The following is a 24049-nucleotide window of genomic DNA, read 5'->3' as shown; positions in this document are numbered from 1 at the left end:
TATTATTCATCTTTCTATTCAGGCCTCTCCTATTCATATTCCTGTCTCTAATTCAAATCAGTGCATGGTTGCTGGGGTCATTTGGACCCTAGCAGCCAGATTGCTGAAACTGCAAACTGGAGAGCTGCTGAATAAAAAGCTAAATAACTCAAAAACCACAAATAATACAAAATGTAAACCGATTACAAATCGTATCAGAATATCACTCTCTGCATCATAATAAAGGTTAACTTAAAGGTGACATATCTTTGTAATATCCATTCTAATCATACATCAAATGGAAAGAAGAAGACCCCCCTAAAATTTCCAAATTGACTACGCCCTACCTACATATAAATTTGTGTATACCAAGAGAAGTGTCTGCTAGATGGTCTATGCTAACTAACTGCCCCATCACCTAAATCACACCAGCTCCCTACAGGAGCCCCACCCCTTTAACACCAGTTCCTAAACTGCCAATTTAAAATAATACCACGCAAACTGTATGGCTTCCAACGGGAAACTTTATTTACTTTGGCTAAGTTTGTTATGCGCCAGTGTGGATGTTTGCACACCATGTTAAAGGGGTTGTTCACCTTTGAGTTACCTTCTGGGGGCAGATTTATCAAGGGTCGAATTTCGAAGTGAAAAAAACTTCGAAATTCGACCATAGAATAGGCTAGTCCGACATTCGAAGTTGAAGGATTTTTCAGAATGTTCGATCGTATTATGATCGTATTTCGATCGTACTTCAAATTTAACTATTCGAACAATTTAATCGTACGATCGTACGATTTTACAAAAAAATCCTTTGACTTCTCAAAACTTAGCCAAATACTGGCTATAGGTTCTAGGACGTCCCCATAGGCTAACATAGCAATTCGGCAGGATTAAGGTGGCGAAGTGTCGAAGTCGAAGTTTTTTAAAGAGACAGTACTTCGATTTTCGAATGGTCGAATATTCAAAGTTTTTAAATTCGAATCAAAGTCGAATTTGGCCTATTCGATGATCGAAGTACCAAAAAATTACTTCGACCCTTAGTAAATGTGCCCCTTAGCATGATGTAGAGAGTGATATTCTGAGACAATTTGCAATTGGTTTTCATTTTTTATTATTTGTGTTTTTTGAGTTATTTAGCTTTTTATTCAGCAGCTCTCCAGTTTTTATTTCAGCAGTCTGGTTTCTAGGGTCCAAATTACCCTAGCAACAATTCATTGATTTGAATAGGAGACTGGAATATGAATAGGAGAGGCCTGAAGTAGAAAAGGAGTAGCAATAACAATACATTTGGTATTTGATTTTAAGATGGGGTCAGTGACCCATATTTGAAAGCTGGAAAGAGTCAGAAGAAGACAAATAATTAAACAACTGTAAAAAATAAATAATTGAGACCAACTGAAATGTTGCTTAGAATAAGCCATTCTATAACATAATAAATGTTAACGGAAAGGTGAACCACTCTCCCTTAAGGTTTTAATATAGTTAAATAGTTGAATTAGGTTGAAAAAAGACCAAAGTCCATAGTTAAACCCCTCCACATGAAACCCAGCATCCATACACACTGACCCCTCCATACACATAGTTACATAGTTAAATTGGGTTGAAAAAAGACAAAGTCCATCAAGTTCAACCCCTCCAAATGAAAACCCAGCATCCATACACACACCCCTCTCTACGCTACACTTCTCATGAATTATATGTACCCATATCTATACTAACTTATTATTACTTAACACTATTCACTGCACATTCTGCAACATTGCCTTGATCTGTACTGTGATAGTTATTCTAATAAAACCAAATTCAACAAAAAAAAGAAAAAGAAATAATGGAGCCCCATACTACTGTCCTTCTCATTATTATATTATTATATTAAAAGATTAAGTACAAATAAACTGTTCCTAAAAACTCCACCAAACTCCCAAAATATGCCCAAACTCTGCCCATACCGAATTTTCCCTTTTTGCAGTTCACAATTTCAGACCGTCAGTTTGAGCACTATGGGCTGTGCAGGTTCGTATCATCCTCAATACATCACAGGGATCGTTTGTTTATTTGTCAAGATGAATACACACCCATCATGTGTGGGATTTATTATTCTTGCACCAGGCACACACATACTTGTGTTTATAAACTGTTCCCTGGCACACATGCTTTTATTATAAACTTAAGTTGAATATTTATGTATGCAGGCATATTGTGTTGTCAGGATCCACTAACATTCCGTAGTAGTAGTATAAGATCTTGGATGAACAGCCACTAGACATGTAATTCTCTTTTAGTATAAAACATTAATATTAATGCAGACAACTCAAGGTTGGTCTGATTTTTGTTTTATGTCCCGTCAGCAGTGTCGGACTGGCCCCCGCCGGGCCAGACCCCTATTTTGACATAGGAATGCTAAAAAAAAAAAAATTCTTTCGGCACCGCGCAGCGTCGTCTGCACATGCACGCCACTGTTCACGCATCGCGCTGGATGCGCATTCATGCGTGTGGCCCGATTGGCGCCTTACAGTAGGGGGGCCAGAGGGGGCCCTAGACAGCGGTCCCGGAGGGCCCCGGGCCCCCCAGTCCGACCCTGCCCGTCAGGCAACATTAAAGGGGTTCTTAAGCTTTAAATTAACTTTTAGTATGACGTAGAGAGTGATATTCTGAGACAATTGGTTTTAATTTTTTATTATTTGTGGTTTTTTGAGTTATTTAGCTTTTTATTCAGCAGCTCTCCAGTTTGCAGTTTCATTAATCTAGTTGCTAGGGTCAAAATTAACCTAGCAACCATGTCTTGATTTGTATAAGAGACTGGAATGTGAATAGGAGAGGTTTGAATAGAAAGATAAGTAATAAAAAGCAGCACTAATAACACATTTGTAGCCTTACAGGGCATTTGTTTTTTTTAGATGGGGTCAGTGACCCCCATTTGAAAGCTGGAAAGAGTCAGAAGAAGAAGGCAAATAATGCAAAAACTATAAAAAGAAGAAAAAATGAAGGCCAATTGAAAAGTTGCTTAGAATTAGCCATTCGATAACATAGTAAAGTTAACTTAAAGGTAAACCCCCCCTTATCATGATTAATGGTGGGCTGCTTCTTTAATTAGGATTTGTAAACATGGGGGGTGAGGGTGTGGACAGAAAGCCAGAATCCACTGTTAAGTGATCATATATTGACTGGGCTGTCAGCATTGCCTTTCATGCGTATCTCCATTATTATTATTATTACTATGGTTTTGTCCTCTCGTGTATACATACAATTATGTAGAAAGAGAATGTTCTTTACTGTCAGTGTAATTCCTTCCTACTCTACTGTGTGATATAGTTAATAAAGGGGAATGAAACCATACAGATATTTAGTATTTCAACATTGCATGACCAGCCTCAGGGTGACTCCATTTATAACTACAAACAACTGAAATGACATGTGCAGTTTCTGCTGAACCCCATTACTATATTCTAGTCCTGTAATATTTAAAACAAGAATCTTGCTGTTGTTTAAAGGATAAGTAAACCTTTAAAATAAGTGAATGTAAAATGAATGAGGGGGCTATTCTAAGCACTTTCGTAATGTACATTTATTATTTATTTATTTTTAATTCCAAGATATTAAGGGCTACATGTACTGTTGATATGAATGAATTTTATTAAAACAGCGCCACCTGCTGGTCATTTTCCATCTATACTGACCACCAAGTAGTCAAGGAAGTTGTCAGTAGAGAGAAAGAGGCTGCGCTGATGTTCTTCTGATTAGGAAAGATTTGCGAAAGGTTTCTAATTTTTTTCCTAAGCAGAAGAACATCAGAGCAGCCTCTTTCTTTCTCTTGACAACTTCCTTGACTACTTGGTGGTCAGTATAGATGGAAAATGACCAGCAGGTGGTGCTGTTTTAATACAATTCATTCATATTAACAGTACATGTATCCCTTAATATCTTGGAATTTAAATAAATGAAAAAATAAATAATGAATGTACATTGCAAAAGTGCTTAGAAAAGCACCCGCATTAATTTTACATTCGCTTATTTAAAAGGTTTACTTAAGCTGTAAGGGGGGAATCCCAGACTTTTGGTTTCTAGTATAAGGTCATGCACATGGACAGTGACTAATTTGGGGTCAGCATTACCCAAAATGCGTTGTCATTCTTGACTTCATTCTCTTCTTTTTTTATTTCAGAACACACAAGGGCACGACAGCAACAAAGACTCTCGGGTGCAATGGACCAACTCTAGTAACCACTTGCTAACCTCTGGATTTAACCAGGTGAGCTCCTGAGTGCTACATTGTGACTATGTGCTATGTGCTACATTGTGACTATGTGCTACATTGTGACTATGCCCGGGGTGAGTGGAGCAATGGTGAGGGGCACTGAGCCTGAATGCCAGTTAGAGTTTGATATGAGGAGAATGCCTGTTTGCTCTATTAGATGCACCTGGAAGCAGGCCCGGACTGGCAATCTGTGGGTTCTGGCAAATGCCAGAGGGGCTGCTATAAGGTCCCATAGAAAGTCACTATTTAGTGGGCTGATGGGGGCTGTTTGGGCCTCTATGTGGGCTGATTGGGCCTCTGTGTACCTGAAATGCCAGGGCCTATTTTAATTCTCAGTCCGGTACTGCCTGGAAGTCCAGCTTAAAGGCCATTTAGGTTCAGACTTGTGTGAACACTTATTTGCTGCCCTATTTATTATTGATACTAGTGATGCACCGAATCCAGGATTTGTTAAAATCCTTGTGCCTGGCCAAACCAAATCCTGGAAGGGAAATTACGTGATTTTTCGCCACAAAACAAGGAAATAAAATCTTTTTTCCCCACTTTTTCTTTCCCTTAAACATGCAAATTAGGCTTTGGTTTGGTGTTTGGCTGAATCTTTCACGAAGGATTTGGGGATTTGGCTGAATCCCTAATAGTGGATTAGATGCATCCCTAATTGGTACTATTGCTAAGTGACTTCTACACCAATATGTTCTTTAGGTCTTGACCTAAGGACAAACCTCCAATGGGGGCTTTAACCAGAAAAGTCTGACAACCAGTAGTATACAATTTAATGGGAGCAATAGTGCTCTATAGAAGAGCAAACTCTTTCTCTCATCCATTCTGTTCAACTTTATCATTTCTCTCCGTTTGGTTTTCCTTGTTATCATTGTTATTTTCTTCTTGATATTTTCTCACCCTTTTGTTGTGATCCTCATACACTCCAGGTCAGGGAGAGAGAACTTCTGCTTTGGGACATACGCAGCTTCAGCCGGCCATTGACCTCCTTCACTCTGGATGCTTCGTCTGGGTAGGAATCTGTTTTCCCTAGAATCCATAACTGACCTTGCGTTAAAAACAAGCAATTTTATTGTTGGGGAAATGGGAGTCTGAGTAATTGTAAACTTTCTTTGTCCTTTAACATCCCTCTTAAAGGGGAAGCAAACCCAAAAGTTAAAATACCTCTACCCCCCTGCCATACATAGACCCTCCTCCTCCCAGCCTAAGTGTTAGGTTTTTACTTACCCCTTGGTGCAGATTCAGGCATCAGAGTTCACGGGTGCCATCTTCAGCCACTTCGGTAATAGGAATGAGACCGACGCTTCTGAAATTTTCGTGAGTTTCAGCGCATGTGCAATTGTTGAAAAACAGAAAATTGCTCCAACTGCGCATGCACCGCTACACCGGTCTCATTCCGAAGATTACCAAAGAGAAGAAGATGGCGCCTGGGAACTCCGCTGCACAGAATATGCACAGAGGGGTAAGTAAAGAATTAGGGGCATTTGCCCGGGATAACAATTAGGCTGGAGGGAGGGGGTAGAGTCCTGCAGCGGGTCGGGTACCCGCGGGTTACCCGCAAAAACCTGCAGTACCATGCAGGTTTTTCGTTGAAGCTCAAGGTGCGGGTATACCCGCGGGTCGGCGGTTCTGCGGGTTGCAGGTCGGGCTGCGGGTCTTCTCAATATCAATATTTGCTCCTTTTTTCTGGTCACGCCCACTTCCGATGATGTCATTTCCGGCACACAATGACAGCACTTTCGGTTTTACCCCCTTTTTTCTGATCATATCTACTTCCGATTATGTCACTTCCGGTTTATAATGACAGCACTTCCTGATTCTTGATGGTCAGCGGGTCCGGGTTGCAGAGAAGGTACTTGCGGGTCGGGTTGCGGGTCCAAGAGGGTAAGAATGCGGGTTGCGGGTGCGGATTGCAGGTAGCGGGTACGGGTCGGGTTCGGGTCCCAAAAAATGGACCCGCGCAGGACTCTAGGAGGGGGTCTATGTAGGGTAGGGGTTTTTTTTAACTTTAGGGTTTGCTTCTCCTTTAAGATTTCCTTGTTCCTCAAAAACAATGACCTCTAAATTGGAAAATTAAGAAACACTTATAAACGCCATTAGTTTACCAATGTCAACATATCCAAACAACTAACATGAAGCAAGTGACATTTGCAATATAACAGCCTGGAGTGATCTTTAGCAGCAGCGGTTCTGAATCAGTAGGACATTTGGATCTCCCTGTATTTGTTATGAACAGAATTTACTGTGGCTTTTTATGGATCCAGGAATAATGTAGGGATACAGTAGAATTCACCGCATACCCTTCTTTCAACATTATACTGCACTTGTGGTGCAGGTTGTCCATCTGGCCGTCCAAGGTCAGGAACTTGTAGTGATGTACTATGATGGAGCTGCATACACACAATAATATGTAGTTGGGAAGCTTACTCCATTTATTGGGTCACCAAGGACACGTTTCAGGGGTATGAAGGGAGGGTTTTACCCCCAAAAAGTTGATATCTTGGTGACTCAATAAATGGAGTAAGCTCCCTGACTGCATATTATTGTGTGTGTGCGGCTCCATCATAGTACATCACTACAAGCCCCTTACAGTGATATCACCTCTGCCCCCCATTTTTGAAGACTTGCTTGGTAGGTATCTGGGACTGCTTTAAAGGAAAACTATACCCCTCAAACAATGTAGGTCTCTATAAAAAGATATTGCATAAAACAGCTCATATGTAAAATCCTGCTTCATGTAAATAAGCCATTTTCATAATATACTTTTTTTGTAGTATGTGCCATTGGGTAATCCTAAATAGGAAATTGGCATTTTAAAAAATAAGGGCCGTCCCCTGGGATCATTTGTTTCACGTTGCACACAAACAAACCAAACAAACTGTACTTGTTAGGTCACATGAGCCAATTAACAGACCGATTTCTGTCTTTTGCTTCCACACTTCTTCCTGTTACAGTTAGGGGCAGATATATCAAAGGTCGAGGTAAATTTTCGAATGTCAAAAATTAGAATTTTGAGCTATTTTTGTGTACTTCGACTAGGGAATAGTCCAAATTCGATTCGAATTTGAAAAAAATTCAAAAATAGAAATTTATCATGTACTGTCTCTTTAAAAATTCGACTTCCGCCATTCGCCGTCTAAAACCTGCCGAATTGCTGTTTTAGCCTATGGGGGACCTCCTAGAACCTATTTGGAGTTGGACTTCGAATCGAATTCGATTGATGCGCTATTCCTTTGATTCGTACAATTTGAATTCTGCCGAATACGGACCTATTCGAACGAAATCCGACCTATTCTACCAAAAAAAAACAAACTCTGACTTAATTTCGTTTGGTCTTTTTGAATTTCGAAATTCGACCCTTGATAAATATGCCCCTTAGAGCTGTAGTATTTCTGGTCAGGTGATCATCTGGGGCAGCATAAAGACCATCCCTAAATGGGGGTTCAAGGCAAGAGATGTAAAAGGGGCAATATTTACTTAAATATATATACCAGTTTGATAAGATTCTTTAATATACCACTAAATTTGATATCAATTGTCTGGTGCTCAAGTATTCATTTGTGGGGTATAGATTTGCTTTAATAGAAATGGCTAATTTGCTATTAGGCCATCGGGATGATAGATCCTGTTTTAATACTGCCGTCTTTTTTATCAGCTTTCATGCAATTGTATCATCTGGTCCTGTTGTAAGTAACTGACATGCAGACAGCAGCAGCAGCTTGTGGGCAGCCTTACAAAGCACATACCTTTCTCATAATGGCTTGATTGTTTTTCAGTGGGAATGACTTCATCCTGAAAGATTCAGACCTGTCACTTGCATGCTGTGTCCCTTCAGCTGTTACTGATCTACAGCCCCAAGCTCCTTCTCACTTTTGTTTGCTGGAGGTTGCTGAGAGTTGTACATTGGCATCAGCTGGGGCGACGTTCATTGCACACTGCAGTGAGATATGTGTATGCTGTCTGAGGTCTAGGAACAGGCTGTGCAGAAGTGGCTGCTTGCATTTTGTACTTAGTTATACTGCAGCAGCCTGGAGGGCCCCAAACAGTGTCCTGGATCCTTAGGTTTCATACTTAATTCTTAAAGCAGTTGTCACCTTTACATTAACTTTTAGTATGATGTAGAGAGTGATATTCTGAGACCATTTACAATCGGGTTTAATCTTTTATTATTTGTGGTTTTTGAGTTCTTTATCTTTTTATTCAGCAGCTCTCCAGTTTGCAATTACTGCAATCCAGTTGCTAGCGGCCAAATTGCCCTAGCAACGATGCACTGATTTGAATAAGAGACTGGGAAATGAATAGTAGAGGACCTGACTAGAAGGATTAGTAATAAAAAAATAGCAATGGCAATACATTTGTAGCCTTACAGAGCATTTGTTTTTTACATGGGGTCAGTGACCCCCATTTGAAAACAAGTCAGAAGAAGAAGGCAAATAATTCAAACTATAAAAAATAAACAATGAAGACATATTGAAAAGTTGCTTAGAATTGGCCATTCTATAACATATTGAAAGTCAACTTAAAGAAGAACCACCCAGACACAGTTGATTCAGTGTAACTGGAAACAGTCAGAAGAAGAAAGTAAATAATTCAAAATCTATAAAAAATTGTTTACAGTTAGCCATTCTATAACATACTAAAAATTAACTTAAAGGTGAAACAGCCCTTTAAGAAATTAGGAAATGTGGGGTTGTGTATAGTGATGCAGTGCTTGGGAGTAATACATTTCAACAGAATCCACTCATTTTCCACGCTGTTGTGGTCTACTATTAGAGGTGGCCAATGCTATAGGAATAGGGATCACTGCAGAAGTAAGTAGTGACTTTTTAATCCCCTGAGAGTTGTTGAAGAGCTTAAACATTATCAGAACGGCGCCCATCTGAGCCCTTCCATTGCTAGTACCACCCATAACATACACAGCTTTCTGTGGTGGGATTGTTCTTCCAAGGTGATCTCACTATTTTTCTGTGCTAGATCAAAAAATGTTGTCACTGTCATCTTCTAAAATCCAGTCTATCTATAGACTCATACATACATATACATAAATTTAGCTTACACTGTTATGTTTCTATAACCTCTTTAGCAACTGAGTGCCACAGTGGCTTTGGTACAGCAAAAAATGCAGGTATTGGGTGGGTTGTAGGTAGAAATTCTGGTGTTGGTGGCAGATCAGTGGGTCAGGTTACAAAATAGGCTCCTCAATCTCTGTTCCATTCTTCCTCTGTCCTCTACCTCCAGTTTATAATGACATTGTTGGGGTTAATGATGATGCCACTTCTGGGTTTATGGGAGCCAGCTAGGGTTGCCACCTTTCCCCTCCAACGAACTATAGGGGTGGACAGGGCTGTGAGAGTAAGTGGCAGGTCCGTGACATGGTGAGGTGGGACTGTGCCGCCGGGCTATGATGTGGCAATCGGCAATTGGCCGATCGCCTCGTCAATCTCAGGAAATCCTGCCCAGTTTTCCTAATTTGGAAAATCGGGCAGCCAGTTTTTACCCAAACAGCCCTTGAAAAAAACGTCCTGACCCGGACAGGTGGCAAAACTAGAGCCAGCCAGTAGAAGTTTGGGTGATAGGTAAAGCTGCTGTTGGTCAAAGTGGAGGGAGGGCAATGCGGGTTGCACATCTACCTGATTAGACAGCACGCAAGTCTCTACCATCTGGGATTTGATGCAGGGCTGAAACTAGGGGTAGACAGCAGAGGCAGCTGCCTAGGGCATAATTCCAACCCAGAGAGTGAATGAATCATCAGTGTGGGACTGGGAGGTTGTGAGCAGGCAAGTGGAGGAGGAGATGGTGCCGAGAAGTCTTGGGCGCAATACTACTCACTGATCTCTGATTTGATGTCAAATGTTTCCTAATGATGCCCTGTTCCACTTGTCTGCATAGGCAGAGGGTGATGAATGGCAGTATCCAAGGGCCAGTTCCAAATATAATACCACAAACCACATGGCAGGATAAATATGGCAAAAATTTCATGTGCAATATCCCTAAAATCATGGCAGGATGTAGTGGCAATTTTATGTACCCATAGCACGTGGCAGGGTAAATTCAGCACAGACTTCATGTATAATACCTCCATGCTGTTTGTTTAAGGAAGGTCATTGATGTTGGTTCATTAAAACCCATCCATAACAAATTGGGATCCAGTTATCCTAGGATTCTTTCTGACCATGTAGGAGCCATTGAATTCTGGCATTCCTTATACACCTGATCTCTTACATAACATCCTATCACCCCTGTCTAGAAGAAGAAATCTACCAGGCTTCTCAGTTGCATTCTGCACAGCAATGATCTTCAAATCCTCTTGTAAAACTACATCTCAGGCATGGATGCTGCATGTTGTAGTTTAGCAGCATCTGGGGAGTCATAAACTGAATACGGCGTATTCATATACTTCCATGGATGCTTTTTGACTTTCTCTGCTGATCGTCAACTTGAGACTCTGAAAGGTGGAAAACAGGTGAAAACCTATTTGGAAGCCTCTACAGAAGTATTGTAGAAGAACCAGGTTTTCATTTGAATTGAAAATATGAATGTTAAATATTTTTTATTTATATTTTGTATTCATATTTGGGCTCACGAGCATGTTGCTCACCAACCCCATGGATGTTGCTCCCAGTGGCCTCAAAGTTGGTGCTTATTTTTGAATTCCTGGTTTGGAGGCAAGTTGTGGTTTCAAAAAAAAACCCAGATGTACTGCCAAACAGAGCCTCCTGTAGGCTGCCAGTCTACAGAGGGGCTACTGAATAGCCAATCACAGCCCTTATTTGGCACCCACCAAGGAACTTTTTGCATGCTTGTGTTGCTCCCCAACTCTTTTTGAATGTGGCTCAGGGTAAAGGGGTTGGCATTATGTGCACATGATCTGCAAGAGGTTACTGGCTTTTTTTCTCTCCATAAGACTTCAGGGAAGAATTAATTTTCCATATTCCTTTGCTATGCTCAGATGAGCTGTGAATGGTGCCGTGTCAAGCTCCTGCCTTTCCTGGTAAATAGGATTGCCTTATTATACAGTTGCTTCCCCACTTATTGTTGGCTTGCTCCTCACAACCAATTATCTGTCTATGAAGACACAAAGATACCCCATGCCCTTCCTGAGCAGAGCCGGTGCTACAATAACAGTAGCCTGGGGCTATTCTAGCACCGTGTTTATGTCCACAGGATTGGAGGGGGTTGTTTATTACACACATATTGGGCACTTAAAAAGGAATGTCTTTTCTCTTTTTATGGAGGTCAGAGGCCAAAAGCCTCGTGGCTGCATTTTGTTGTGTGCACTCAGTCCCTGCCTAGGGCCACACAGAATGTCCCACACACAAGTTGGGTCCAGCAGTGCAATAAAAGACAGATAAAGTCGAAGACATCCAACGATAAACAGATACAGACCTGTTGTTTATTTTTATAGACTCTCCGGATTCTGCATTTAGAATTACAAAGTGACCCATGGACACAATGTAGTGATTATGTGCGGTCTCAAGCAAAAGTTAAATTGTGTTATTGAATAGAAGTCAACTGCCCAAAATGACCCCTACTGAAATACAGCATAATTAGATCTGCTAGATTAGTTCCAGGTCTCCCATCAGACTCTTTAAGGACCCAACCCTACATTTTAGCTTCTTATATACAGGTATGGGATCCATTATCCAGAAACCCATATCCAAAAAGGTAAGCATGTGTATAACACGAAATGCTTAAGGCTAATAATGACATCATAAAATAATTTTACTGAACTCTACAGCCTGGGGGAGAAGATTGCCTTTATCTGAGTGCTTGCTCTACAAATTCCTCATTATCCAGAAAGCTCTGAATTACGGGAAGGTCATCTCCCATAGACTCCATTTTATCCAAATAATCCAAATTTTAAAAAATGATTTCCTTTGTACTCTGTAATAATAAAATAGTACATTGTAGTTGATCCCAACTAAGGTGTAATTAATTGGAAGCAGAACCACCCTATTAGGTTTATTTAATGTTTACATGATTCTTAGTAGACATAAGGTATGGAGATCCAAATTATCAAAGATCCATTATCGGGGAAATCCCAGGTCTCGAGCATTCTGGATAACAGCTACCATACCTGTATTTATGTTGCAGTACCTTCGATAATCCTGGGCCCCTGTTGCAACAGTCACTACATCTGCTGCTTCCACTGTTAGGACTGGGCGCCTACAGAGTAATGGTTCTATCTGTGATTGTAATGACAAAAAGGTTATGGGTGCCTTGGGGTAAAGTCAATCATGGGAAGCTTTTACAGCAGCTTGTCTCAGGCAGGCAAAATCTCAGTGATAAAAACATGTCTAATTGGCACTAGTTGCTTTAGTGTTCCGGTTAATGGGAAAGGTTGTAAGGAAGCAATAGGGCACAATTATCTCCAATAATACAGATCTGCACTCCTTTTGTGAAATCTAAAAAGCAACTAAGCCACAACTGCACCACTCACACCCACCTATTCCCAAAATCCATGGAAGATGACAGCACTAAAGATTCTGCTCCCCACTGGTGTGTCTGGAGTACTCATGTTGGGGGTAGGGTGGTTGTGTAATTAGGGATTATTGCACTACAGACCCACAGCTGTAGGTTGGAAGATGTATAGCAGTTTTCCTGTAGGCCCATCCGCATTTACAGACAGCCCCGGTGGCCTTTCAACTCCTGCTACCCCCCCCCCCCCCGTAACCCACCCAGTGGCTATGGGTCAGCAGGCTTTGTTGTAATGGCCCTGGTAAAGATCAAAGTACGACTGGCATCAGGGGGTACAGCCAGGGGATAAGTCAGTAAGAGGCCTTGTGGCAGAAGGGGCACCTAGAGATGCCAAAGTGTGATTTGTAGGTTGGGGCATGGCTTGCAGGACACTTGGAGGGGGGTTTTGGACATGTTGTGGTTGGAGTTTTGGGTTCATGGGTTGATATGGGGTGTATCCAAAACAAGTAGGTGGACAGGAGCCGTAATAACCACGGGTAGTATTAAGATAAAAAAATGTCTTTATTTCCAAGCATCTTTAAAAACACAAACAGGCATTCTCCTGGAACTGTTCAACTAAACCATGACGTGTCTAGTCACCTGACGCGTTTCGTGCCTCTCTTCGGCACTTCATCAGAGGTTGTGACACAAATGGTCCAAGCAGGTTGAGATTTGGTACGTAGACAGGGTTTGCAGGTATAGAGGGGGAGTAGGGGAGATCAGAAGCAGACTGCGGCTAAAAAACTAGAGATTACAAATTTGTAATATGACCCCTGGTCTTGGCTGGTATTTTACTGGCTAGGCTGGTAAAATAATGATGGGTGGCAACCCAACGTAAGATAAAAGCTAGGCCCTCATCTGCAATGTTCGGAAAAAGCCTAAATATGACTTCTGATCAGTTGATTGTTCTTATGTACCAAACTGTATATCTTTATACTGTACTAACACACCAGCACTTTCATATCTAGTTCTGTCAGCTCCGGCCCAATAGCACAACTTGGGAGAGGTTCATGAAATGCAGGTCAGAAGAGGGAACGTATATATTAGGACAAATAAAAGGGGAGGATGAGTTGCGGGCTGCTCGGAGCATATTTCCAGATTCCAGACAGAACGGTCGGCCAAAACAGTGTTCTGAGTAGGGGAACCGCAGATTGGAATCAGGACAGGAAGGTGAGGGTTCAGGCAGCAGAATTGCTGACCTGTGAATGTGACAGTCAGTGCGGTGGGAGAGGATCACTGAGTGATTATGGCTCTGATGCCAACTGGCCCCAAATAATTACAGACAGGCTCAATGTAAACAGTGAAGTCTAACCGCAAGTGTTCCAGATCTGACTTTTCATACAGGTTATGGGCCTGGAGTTTATAGCAGACAAGAAGTAAATGTAAGCCCCCCACACAACAATGAAGGTTACATAGCACCTATAGCAGTCAAAAACTCCATGGGGCTCAGTATAGGCACTGTAGTGTCACGGGGGATGCATTATTTGAGACCATAAGGGTAGGTATGGGGGCATTGTGTAATAGAGCAGAGATTGGGACAGAGCAGGAACAGGGATCCAGTATAGGGGACAGGGCAGAATTAGAGGGGAATCAGTTGTAGGTAAGGTACAGAGTAGTTATAGGGAATAATAGAGGTAGCTAAAGGGCACATATTGAAGGCGCAAGGAGGCATCTTATAATAGAGCATATATATGAACAGGGTAGCTATAACAAGAAGGCAGGTAATGGTACAGGGAAGGTATAAGGGAAGGGGCCCTGTGGTAGTCAAGGACAGGTTTCAGGTGGGGGTCCAGCTCTAATAGTTAAAGGGGAAATAAAGGCAAAAATAATAAAATCCCATTTTTACTTTCTTTAATGAAAAATAAATAAATCTCCAATATACTTTAATCAAAAAATGTCTACCGTTTTTATAATAAACCTGACTGTATGCAGTGAAATTCCCCCTTTGTTTTACTTGTTCTTACAGCTGCAGATAGGACGGTCCCTAACTGCTCTGCAGGGAAACAGTCATACTTTCAAACTGCAGGGGGGAGGCACCCACCTTACTTCCCTGACCTCGAGCAGCTTTGTTTGTTTCCCTATAAAGCAGCCAGCGACTGTGTCGAGATTTGTATCTGTAGACCCAGTGCAGTCTGCAGATTCTAATTATTAGTCTTGCAGCATAGGCTTTTATGGCAGAAATTATTTGACTAATTTGACTGTTTTGATAATTTATGATGATCCCTAATCTTAACCTCCCAACTGAAGCCCAGACCACACTGAGCATGTGCGTGGTCTTGTCATCTTGTACTTTTGTTTAACAGAGTTACAAGATGACAGCCCCCTGGGGCCAACTTTGAAAACATAAATCATTTGTTTAATTAGGCTTCTGGTGCAGTAAGTTCATATTTATGTTTAGTATACAAAATACTGTATTTCTAGCATTATTCTATTTTAGACTTTAGTTCCCCTTTAAGCGGAAGTGATCCTAAAACAGAGCAAATATACGAGCAGGGCAGTTCAAAGCAGAGTGGTGCACGAGGAACAACCTGTCATAGATGTGGCATAGGTACAGGGCAGGTATAAAGGAAGTAATGATGTGTGGGTCAAGAAAAATTCGACCCTCTATTTATAGGCCAACGTCACCCTGCCGATGATGTCACAAAAGGGGCAGGGTACTATAAAATCACGCCTATAAAATCAGAAGCAGGAAGCCGTCAATGTAAGGTGGCAGGTGGGTAAAGCCTGCACAAGAGCTCATGCCAAACCCACCCGCTTAGTGTACTTAGGTCAGTCTGGACTTGCCCAACCACAGGTTCCACTGGTATCAGGCCGGCCTGCACATCACTAAAAGGAAGGTTGGGGTTGAAATTGGTATGGGGGGATACCTGTAAGAGTACTAAATAATTCGTGGGATACTAATCCTCCACAGATATATGAACATGGTAGCTCTATTTATATTATAGAGAAATACATAGAGTAGTAGCGTGAATAAAACAGTGCTTTTACTATATTTGTATAGCACTGACATGTATATGCCTTGGCTGCTTTATGTCCCAGCTTTTCCCATTGCATAGAAAGCTGTTAAAGTCCTTCATTTCCCATCCCTCTACCTTCCTCTTCTTATTCACCCCCTCGCCCCTGCATTTTCCTCCCCTCTCCTAGTCTCCTGGACAGATCTGGGTTTATTTAACAGAGGCTCAGGCAGAGGCCAATTTCCATAGCAACCATTAAATAAACAGGTCAACCCAGACCTGAATTGTTCTCTTTCCTAATATGAGCTACACCCCCAGCTGAAATGGGGCCCAGGGTGTGTTGGAGCCATCAAGCCTCTGCCTGGAACATGTAGCCGGCTCTGATCTCTTCTGCAGGCTTATTTAGGGGCACCCGTCTGCTTTCCACCTTCCCCTGTCTCTTTGTCCTCACTCTGTGTCCCTCTGGGGCCAGGCCAACCCCATCATTAGATCAGAAATAAGTTTTCCTTTCCTGCTTACCTCACCCCCCCCTCCACCCACCCTCTCCCTGTCTCTTGAGTTGGGTTCTGGTACATTTTAATGTCAGTTCAGAAATGGCTCCCAGATGCTGCGCTTGGTCAGAATAAGGGTTGGGGGTGGGGGGTGTAAGACGGCTAATATGAACCAGTGTGTGATATTAAGGGGTTAACCCCTTTCCGCTGTCAGAATCTTTTGAAGAGTCTTGGGGCAAGTGGTCAGGGTCAGTTTTAGGGCAAGGTGAGGTTCTTGGTAATATATACCTTCATTTGAGTATTTAGTTAAAACGTACAGCCATCCATATGATGTGGAATTATAACTTCCATTGTCCTTTGGAGGGATGTTGGAAGTTGTAGTGCAATGAAACAAGACAGTTATGCCTAGTGAAAGAAAAAGTCATTTTAAGCATCTAAAAACACATTCATACACATTACCGCTAGTTTTAAATAATATGTAAATATAATTGCTATTGGAATTCGTATCTGGCTGTTCATATTCTCTGCACTTCTGACTCCTGTAGCAATGTAGCAGAAGGCCGCTGATGTCTTCCCTGTCTTAATTCATTGCTCTATTGCTTCCTTGCACCAGAATCCGTTTTCAAAATATGGGTTCTACTGCTTTAAGAGTCACAAGCTTTGGGAAGGCTGGAGTCTGGAAACAACGTGATTGACATGAGTATTATTAATGGGGAAAGGATTTATTAGTGAGCCTCTGATCTGTTCTGCAAGAGAGCTTCTTAAGGGGAACACAATCCTTATTAATAAGCAGGGCTTAAGGCTGTGACACACAGTGAGTTTTGTCTGCAAGGGTTAATGTAGAGATGCCCTGTATCCAGAACCATGGGCATGGGGTACCTGAGAGGCTGGGTAGGTCCCTGATAAGACACTGAATTAGAGCTGGAAAAGTGGGGACATTTTAGAGGATCAACACACTGGAGCTCTTTTTGGAAGGAAAGTGTTAATGGAGTGCTGCCAGAGTGAGGGTAGCGATTCTGTAGGAGGAAAGGTTCCCTGGCAGTGACCCAGGCCACAGAGAGTTAATAATAAGGCATAAGAGAGCTTTGTGCTGGGCACAATATACCGGCATGCCGTTCAGCTCAGAGTCTGGTTTTTAATTTGAGGCTGAAAGTTGGCGCAGGTTTGAGGGATTGGAAAAGAGACGCGTCCAGAGCGAAAATATTTACACAGCAGCAAATTCCAGAAGGAATCCAGGGGCTTGTGCCTCAGATCCAGACAAAGGCTTCTTTCTGAGTGTTCCCTCATTCCTGCATGCTCACTGCTCTGCCCTTTGTGCTGCGCTCACTCACCTCTCTGCCCTGTGTGCTGCTCTCACTCACCTCTCTGCCCTTTATGCTGCTCTCACTCACCTCTCTGCTCCGTGCTGCGCTCACTCACCTCTGCCCTGTATGCTGCGCTCACTCATCTATCTGCCCTGTGTACTGTGCTTAGGGTTGCCACCTAGCCAGCATTTTACTGGCCTGGCCGGTAAAAATGATGGTTGATCCCAATGTTATTAATAGGGAAAAAAGATAAATATATAGGAAGGCCGGTATTTTTTTCCACAAAAGGTGGCAACCCCAGTTGCGCTCCAGTCACTGGAGTTCTCATTTAATGAGTGTGTGTTGTTCACTTCAGTGCACCCACTCACTTGTGCTGCATTCACTGATCCCATTTACTTCCCTGCTGCATTCTCTGATCTGCACCTCCCTGCTGCACTCTCTCCTATTCACTGCATGCTGCACTCTCTCCTATTCACTGCATGCTGCACTCTCTCCTATTCACTGCATGCTGCATTCTCTCCTATTTACTGCATGCTGCACTCTCTCCTATTCACTGCCTGCTGCACTCTCTCCTATTCACTGCATGCTGCACTCAGAGTTGCACTCACTCATCTATACTGTGTGCTGCAACTTCTCCTCTGTGCAATGTGTTGTAATCATTCTTCACTTATTCTCCTGTCCTATGTGCTGCACCCCTACTCTCATCTGTGTGTTAAACCCACTACTCTCTCCTGTGTGCTGCGCCCACTCCTCTGTATCATGTGGTGTGTTCACTCGTCTACTGTGTGCTGCACCCACTCTTTTTTTAGCATGTGTCTTCTGTATTGGGTGCTGCAGTTAGTGCTTTGCTCACGTCAATATAACGCAGGGGTGCAGTGAGTAGCTCTAGTAAGTTATGTGTCCCACATTAATGTGGAGGTCTGGCCATGTTACTCTGTTTCACAACTGCCAAGGATTTGATTGTGAGAAAGATTCTGCTTTGCATCGGATTATACGTTGTGTCCTTCCCATGATTGCACTCAGGTGACTGGAGAAATGCTAACTATGTATTATAAACGATGTATTATAAACGATGTATTATAAACTATGGATTATATACTATGTATTATATACTATGTATTATAAGCAATATATTATTCAGGTGCCAGTATAAATTCTTGTGGTTTCATTAGAAACCCTAGTGGCGAGGGCAGTGCTGTATCGGGCAGCTTATTCTCAGGGCCCCCCAGGGAAGGCGTTGGCTGCAAATTGAGTTCCTATGTATAATATAGAATCACCCAATCATATCTTCTTTATTTTTCCTACTTCCATAGTTTGTTTCTTTAGCCCTCTCTCTCCATTCCGCCACATGGCCATGTGCACCCCCCAGCCCCCAATATTTGGATAATATCTCCCTTGCACAGAGAAACCTTTCTTCCCCTGTAATATAAAACATCCCTTCAGGATGCACACACCTGCCCCCACCCTCCGGCTCACTCCCCGCACGCTTGCCATAGATTAGCCAAGGAGCTCCTGCCTCGGGCACACATAATCACTTCCAGAAAGCCCTGCACACTCACTGCCCACAGCCAACTCAATAGATTTCATTCAGCTTAAAGTTGCTTTAAGTAGAATTAGCACTGAAATGTGCTGTATGTGCCTGTATCCAGAGTCACAGCCCTGCAGGGTAACAACCACGGCCTGGGAGGGGTGATTTTATTTCACAAGTTGCTATCTATACCAGCAGCAGAACCCATGTTAAAGGGAAAGTAAAATCAAAGATGTGGTTGGGGCTGCATGGTTGTTCAGTAGTGAGACCTTCTGCCTTGCAATGCTGTGTGTGATATCAGATCTATGGTATCTAATCGAAGAACTGAAGTAAATGTACCAGTACATGACGGCAGTCAGCAGGTAGAAGTGGCCATACACTGATCAGCTTGGGCTTTAACAATCTGAACATGAGACAAACCTGGACATTGGTGGTTTAAGTTATATGTAAAGGTATTTGCAATTGAAAAGCAGTATTTGAAAGTTCCTTCCTGCACTGCTGGTTCAGTCTCTTGAAATACTGAAGCAGATAACTGCACTGGCAGAATGCTCTGCAGGCTATAAAGATAACTGCCCTGGCAGAATGCTCTGCAGGCCATAAAGATAACTGCACTGACAGAATGCTCTGCAGGCTATAAAGATAACTGCATACCTCCCAACATTTTGGAAGTGAAAAGAGGGACAATTTTTTTTTCGCATATAGAACAGTGACTTTTTTGACCATGCCCCTTTATGTGGCCACACCCCTAATTCAGTTCGTATTGTGGAGCGCTCATTAGCACGAGGTTTCAACAAACAAGGAAATAAAAAATAGAAAGAAATAGAAAAAAAGGGGTATTATTATTATTATTAACATGTATTTATATAGCGCTAACATATTGCGTAGCACTGTAAAGTAAATGTGATTATACAACTACATCACATGAATTACATACATAGAATATATGGAGTAACAAACATCACAGTCAATACAGGTACAAAAAGGTGAGGAAGGCCCTATGCATAGGCATACAGTCTAAAGGGAAGGGAGTAATACACAAGGTGTGGGAGTGGGCAAGATCGAATTAAGTGGGTGAGAAATGTGGTATTGCGTTTGGTAGTTAAGCAGAGTGAGGGTAGGCTTCTCGAAAGAAGTGCGTTTTCAGAGATTTCTTGAAAGTAGAAAGGTTGGGAGAAAGTCGGACAGACCGTGGGAGAGCGTTCCAGAGGAGGGGTGCAGCCCTTGCAAAGTCTTGAATGCGAGCATGTGAGGAGGTAATGAGAGAAGAGTTGAGTAGCAGGTCAGTAGAGGAGCGTAGTAAGCGAGTGGGTGAGTATATAGAGATGAGTTCAGAGATGTAGGGTGGGGCAGAGTTTTGAAGTGCTTTGAAAGTCAGTGTCATTAATTTGAATTTGATTCTGAAAGGTAATGGAAGCCAGTGCAGGGATTGACAGAATGGCGAGGCAGAGGAGGAGCGGTTGCTGAGGTGTATGAGCCTCGCAGCAGTGTTCATTATGGACTGGAGAGGTGACAGTCTCTGGAGGGGGAGGCCAATTAAAAGAGAGTTACAGTAGTCTAGACGCGATATGATGAGAGAGTGAATAAGAATTTTGGCAGCGTCTTGGGTGATAAATGATCGTATTTTGGATATGTTCCTTAGGTGGAAGTGACAAGATTTAATAAGTGACTGGATATGAGGAGTGAATGACAGGGCAGAATCTAGGATAACCCCAAGGCACCGGGCCTGGGGAGAGGGGGTGATAGTGGAATTGTTAACTATGATGGATACTTCGGGGATGCTACTGGTGTTAGTTGGAGGAAAGAGAACCATTTCAGTTTTAGAGAGGTTTAATTTAAGGTAGCGTTGTGACATCCAGGTAGAGATAGCGGACAGGCAGGAGGAGACGCGAGTTAGGAGTTCTGGGTTGAGATCAGGAGATGAGAGATAGATCTGAGTATCGTCAGCATAGAGGTGGTAGTGGAAACCATAAGAATTTATTAATTTGCCAAGGGAGGAAGTATAGAGGGAGAATAGTAATGGTCCCAGGACAGAGCCTTGGGGAACTCCAACAGAAAGAGGTAGGGGAGAAGATGCTACTCCATTGTAGGAGACACTGAAGGAACGATTGGTGATGTAAGAAGAGAACCAGGACAGGGCTGTGTCACGAAGGCCAAGTGACTGGAGGGACTGGAGGAGGAGAGGGTGATCTACAGTGTCAAATGCGGCTGAGAGATCAAGCAGTATTAGTAGTGAGAAGTGATTGTTGGCTTTAGCGGTTAAAAGGTCATTAGTCAGTCGAGTCAGGGCAGTTTCCGTGGAGTGTTGTGGCTTAAAACCAGATTGTAGGGGGTCCAGCAGGTTATTGTCAGAGAGGAATGAGGTAAGTCGGTTGTAGACTAGGCGCTCAAGTAGTTTAGAGATGAAAGGTAGCAGAGAGATAGGTCGGAGGTTGTCAAGATTGGAGGGATCAAGAGAGGGTTTTTTCAGAATGGGGGTGACAAGAGCATGTTTTAGTTGAGAAGGAAACAGTCCAGTTGAGAGGGAAAGATTAAATAGGTGAGTTAAGGCTTTGATTAGACAAGGATTGGTATTGCGGAGAAGTTTTGAGGGAATTGGATCAAGCGGGCAGGTGGTAAGGTGAGAAGAGGCCAGAAGCTTTGAGACTTCCTCAGAGGGTAGAGAGTAATCCCAATATAGTGTAATATTTTTTCAAAAATCTGGCACAGCTTTTAGTGAAATAAGGATATTATGAAAACAGTAATAAGTGCCCTTTTTCCCTTTCCGCTATTACATTCTATGTGCCACTCATTCCATCAATCCAATTCACACGGTGTGATAAATCTTATGGTGGGGTACTCACAGACGTTTAAGAAGAGATGGGCATTAGAAGGAATATTTAGCAGTAGCCTCTTCAAGTGGCTCCAAGTTCCACACCTCATAGTGACATAGTGTAAAACCATCATTTTTTAATCGCCAAAAAAGTTAACATTTTAAACTCACAATATTACTGTTAAAATTCACATATAAGCTTTTAAAAGTCACCACTTCGCCGCTTCCCGGGTTTCCAAGGAGTCGGTATGGATGGAATAGCCGGCATCTCGACCGCCACGTGTACCCGGGGAGCCTATGGATGACGTCACGAGTTTCATAAATTCATAACCCTGCAACTTACTTGCTGCTTTCAATTACCATGTTCATTTTACTTTGGCAGGTTATGAAAGTTTGAAAATATTTCTCCTTATCTAAACTGTTTTTTTATCTCTCAAAATTGTTACAAAGTATCTTATTTGCACCTGTTAGGTGTTCTGTGTTCTCTGCTAAAAAGCCAATTAAGTGAGAAACTTTGTTTCTTTTTCTGGCTGTTCAGTGCAGAAAAAATAGGGACTTTCCAGTACAAACAAGGGACTGCAGGTTGAGCTGTCAAAAGAGGGACTGTCCCTCCTGAAAAAGGGACAGTTGGGAGGTATGCAACTGCACTGGCAGAATGCTGTGCAGGCCATAAAGGTAACTGCACGGGCAGAATGCTCTGCAGGCCATAAAGATAACTGCACTGGAGTAATGCTCTGCAGGAATTGGAGTAAAGCTCTGCAGGCCATAAAGATAATTGCACTGGAGTATTGCTCTGCAGGCTATAAAGAAAACGGCACTGGAGTAATGCTCTGCAGGCATTGGAGTAAAGCTCTGCAGGCCATAAAGATAACTGCATGGGAGTACTGCTCTGCAGGCTATAAAGATAACTGCACTGGAGTAATGCTCTGCAGGCTATAAAGATAACGGCACTGGAGTAATGCTCTGCAGGCATTGGAGTAAAGCTCTGCAGGCCATAAAGATAACTGCACTGGCGTACTGCTCTGCAGGCTATAAAGATACCTGCACTGGTGTAATGCTCCGCAGGCTGTAAAGCTAAATGCACTGGAGTACTGCTCCGCAGGCTATAAAGATAACTGCACTGGTGTAATACTCCACAGGCTATAAAGATAACTGCACTGGTGTAATGCTCTGCAGGCAATAAAGATAACTGCACTGGTGTAATGCTCCACAGGCTATAAAGATAACTGTACTGGTGTAATACTCCGCAGGCTATAAAGATAACTGCACTGGTGTAATGCTCTGCAGGCAATAAAGATAACTGCACTGGTGTAATGCTCCACAGGCTATAAAGATAACTGTACTGGTGTAATACTCCGCAGGCTATAAAGATAACTGCACTGGTGTAATGCTCCGCAGGCTATAAAGATAACTGCACTGGTGTAATGCTCCGCAGGCAATAAAGATAACTGCACTGGTGTAATGCTCCGCAGGCTATAAAGATAACTGCACTGGTGTAATGCTCCGCAGGCTATAAAGATAACTGCACTGGTGTAATGCTCTGCAAGGCTTCAGGAAATGGACTGATGCTCATATAACCTTCACCTCTCTGTTATTGCAGAGAAACAGACAGACCCCCAAATTCCCGAGGGACGTCATTACTGTGTAGTCTGCTGCCAGAGAACAGCTAAGGAGCAATGTGTTCCAGCCCTAACTTGCAGTGAAAAGGTTAACAATGAATCAAAAGGGGATTTTTTGGGTTTCACGTGCAGGCCTGCTCCCCCCTCTCACCACCTAAGCCCCCTCTCTCCTGGCAGTGCAGTTTGGATCTGATCTCTCTAGCAGACTTGTGCAGATACCTCACATTTCCCTCTGCTTTTATATAGTGCAAAAGTGAAGTGAGTATAGAGCTTGAGGCAGGAGTTCTGAGGTTTGCAGGGTGTGAGTGGGAGCCGAGTGGAGCTATGGGTAACCCTACTCAACCTCTTTTATAGTATAACTGCTTGTTTACAGGTGGCTATTTACAAAGTTTAAATGTTACCTGCCCCTGGGAATTAGCCCTGATCCCACTGTAGTGCTCTTATTATTCCCAGCATGCCTCATTTCTTCACCATTCCTATATGCATTAACCCCTCTGCAACGTAGCTACAAATAGCACAAGTGGTTTTTAGAGTAACAAGTTTAGGGCTCGTAACGGGACCAACACCCGCAGAAAATGCACTCCTTAGAGTTCAGTGTAAAAATAAAAACTGGATAAAAATATAATATAAAAGAAATGTTTCTAATATAGTTA

At 42.6% G+C, this 24049-nt stretch overlaps 1 protein-coding gene across 1 annotated transcript in view; it reads left to right on the top strand.

The window, feature by feature from the left end:
• LOC108701637 (coronin-7) overlaps nucleotides 1-24049 on the top strand; it is a 100622-nt gene that overhangs the window by 29758 nt on the left and 46815 nt on the right. Inside the window, exons 8-9 of the mRNA XM_018236541.2 lie at nucleotides 4142-4228; nucleotides 5164-5246. Of these exons, the coding sequence (XP_018092030.1) occupies nucleotides 4142-4228; nucleotides 5164-5246 (170 nt within the window). The remainder of the gene's footprint in view (nucleotides 1-4141; nucleotides 4229-5163; nucleotides 5247-24049) is intronic.

The sequence above is a fragment of the Xenopus laevis genome, chromosome 9_10L (assembly GCF_017654675.1).
Source record: "Xenopus laevis strain J_2021 chromosome 9_10L, Xenopus_laevis_v10.1, whole genome shotgun sequence".
In the NCBI taxonomy this organism is placed as follows: domain Eukaryota; kingdom Metazoa; phylum Chordata; class Amphibia; order Anura; family Pipidae; genus Xenopus; species Xenopus laevis.
The sequence above is the reverse complement of the archived record's forward strand: the minus strand, read 5'-3'. Positions and strand labels throughout refer to the sequence as shown.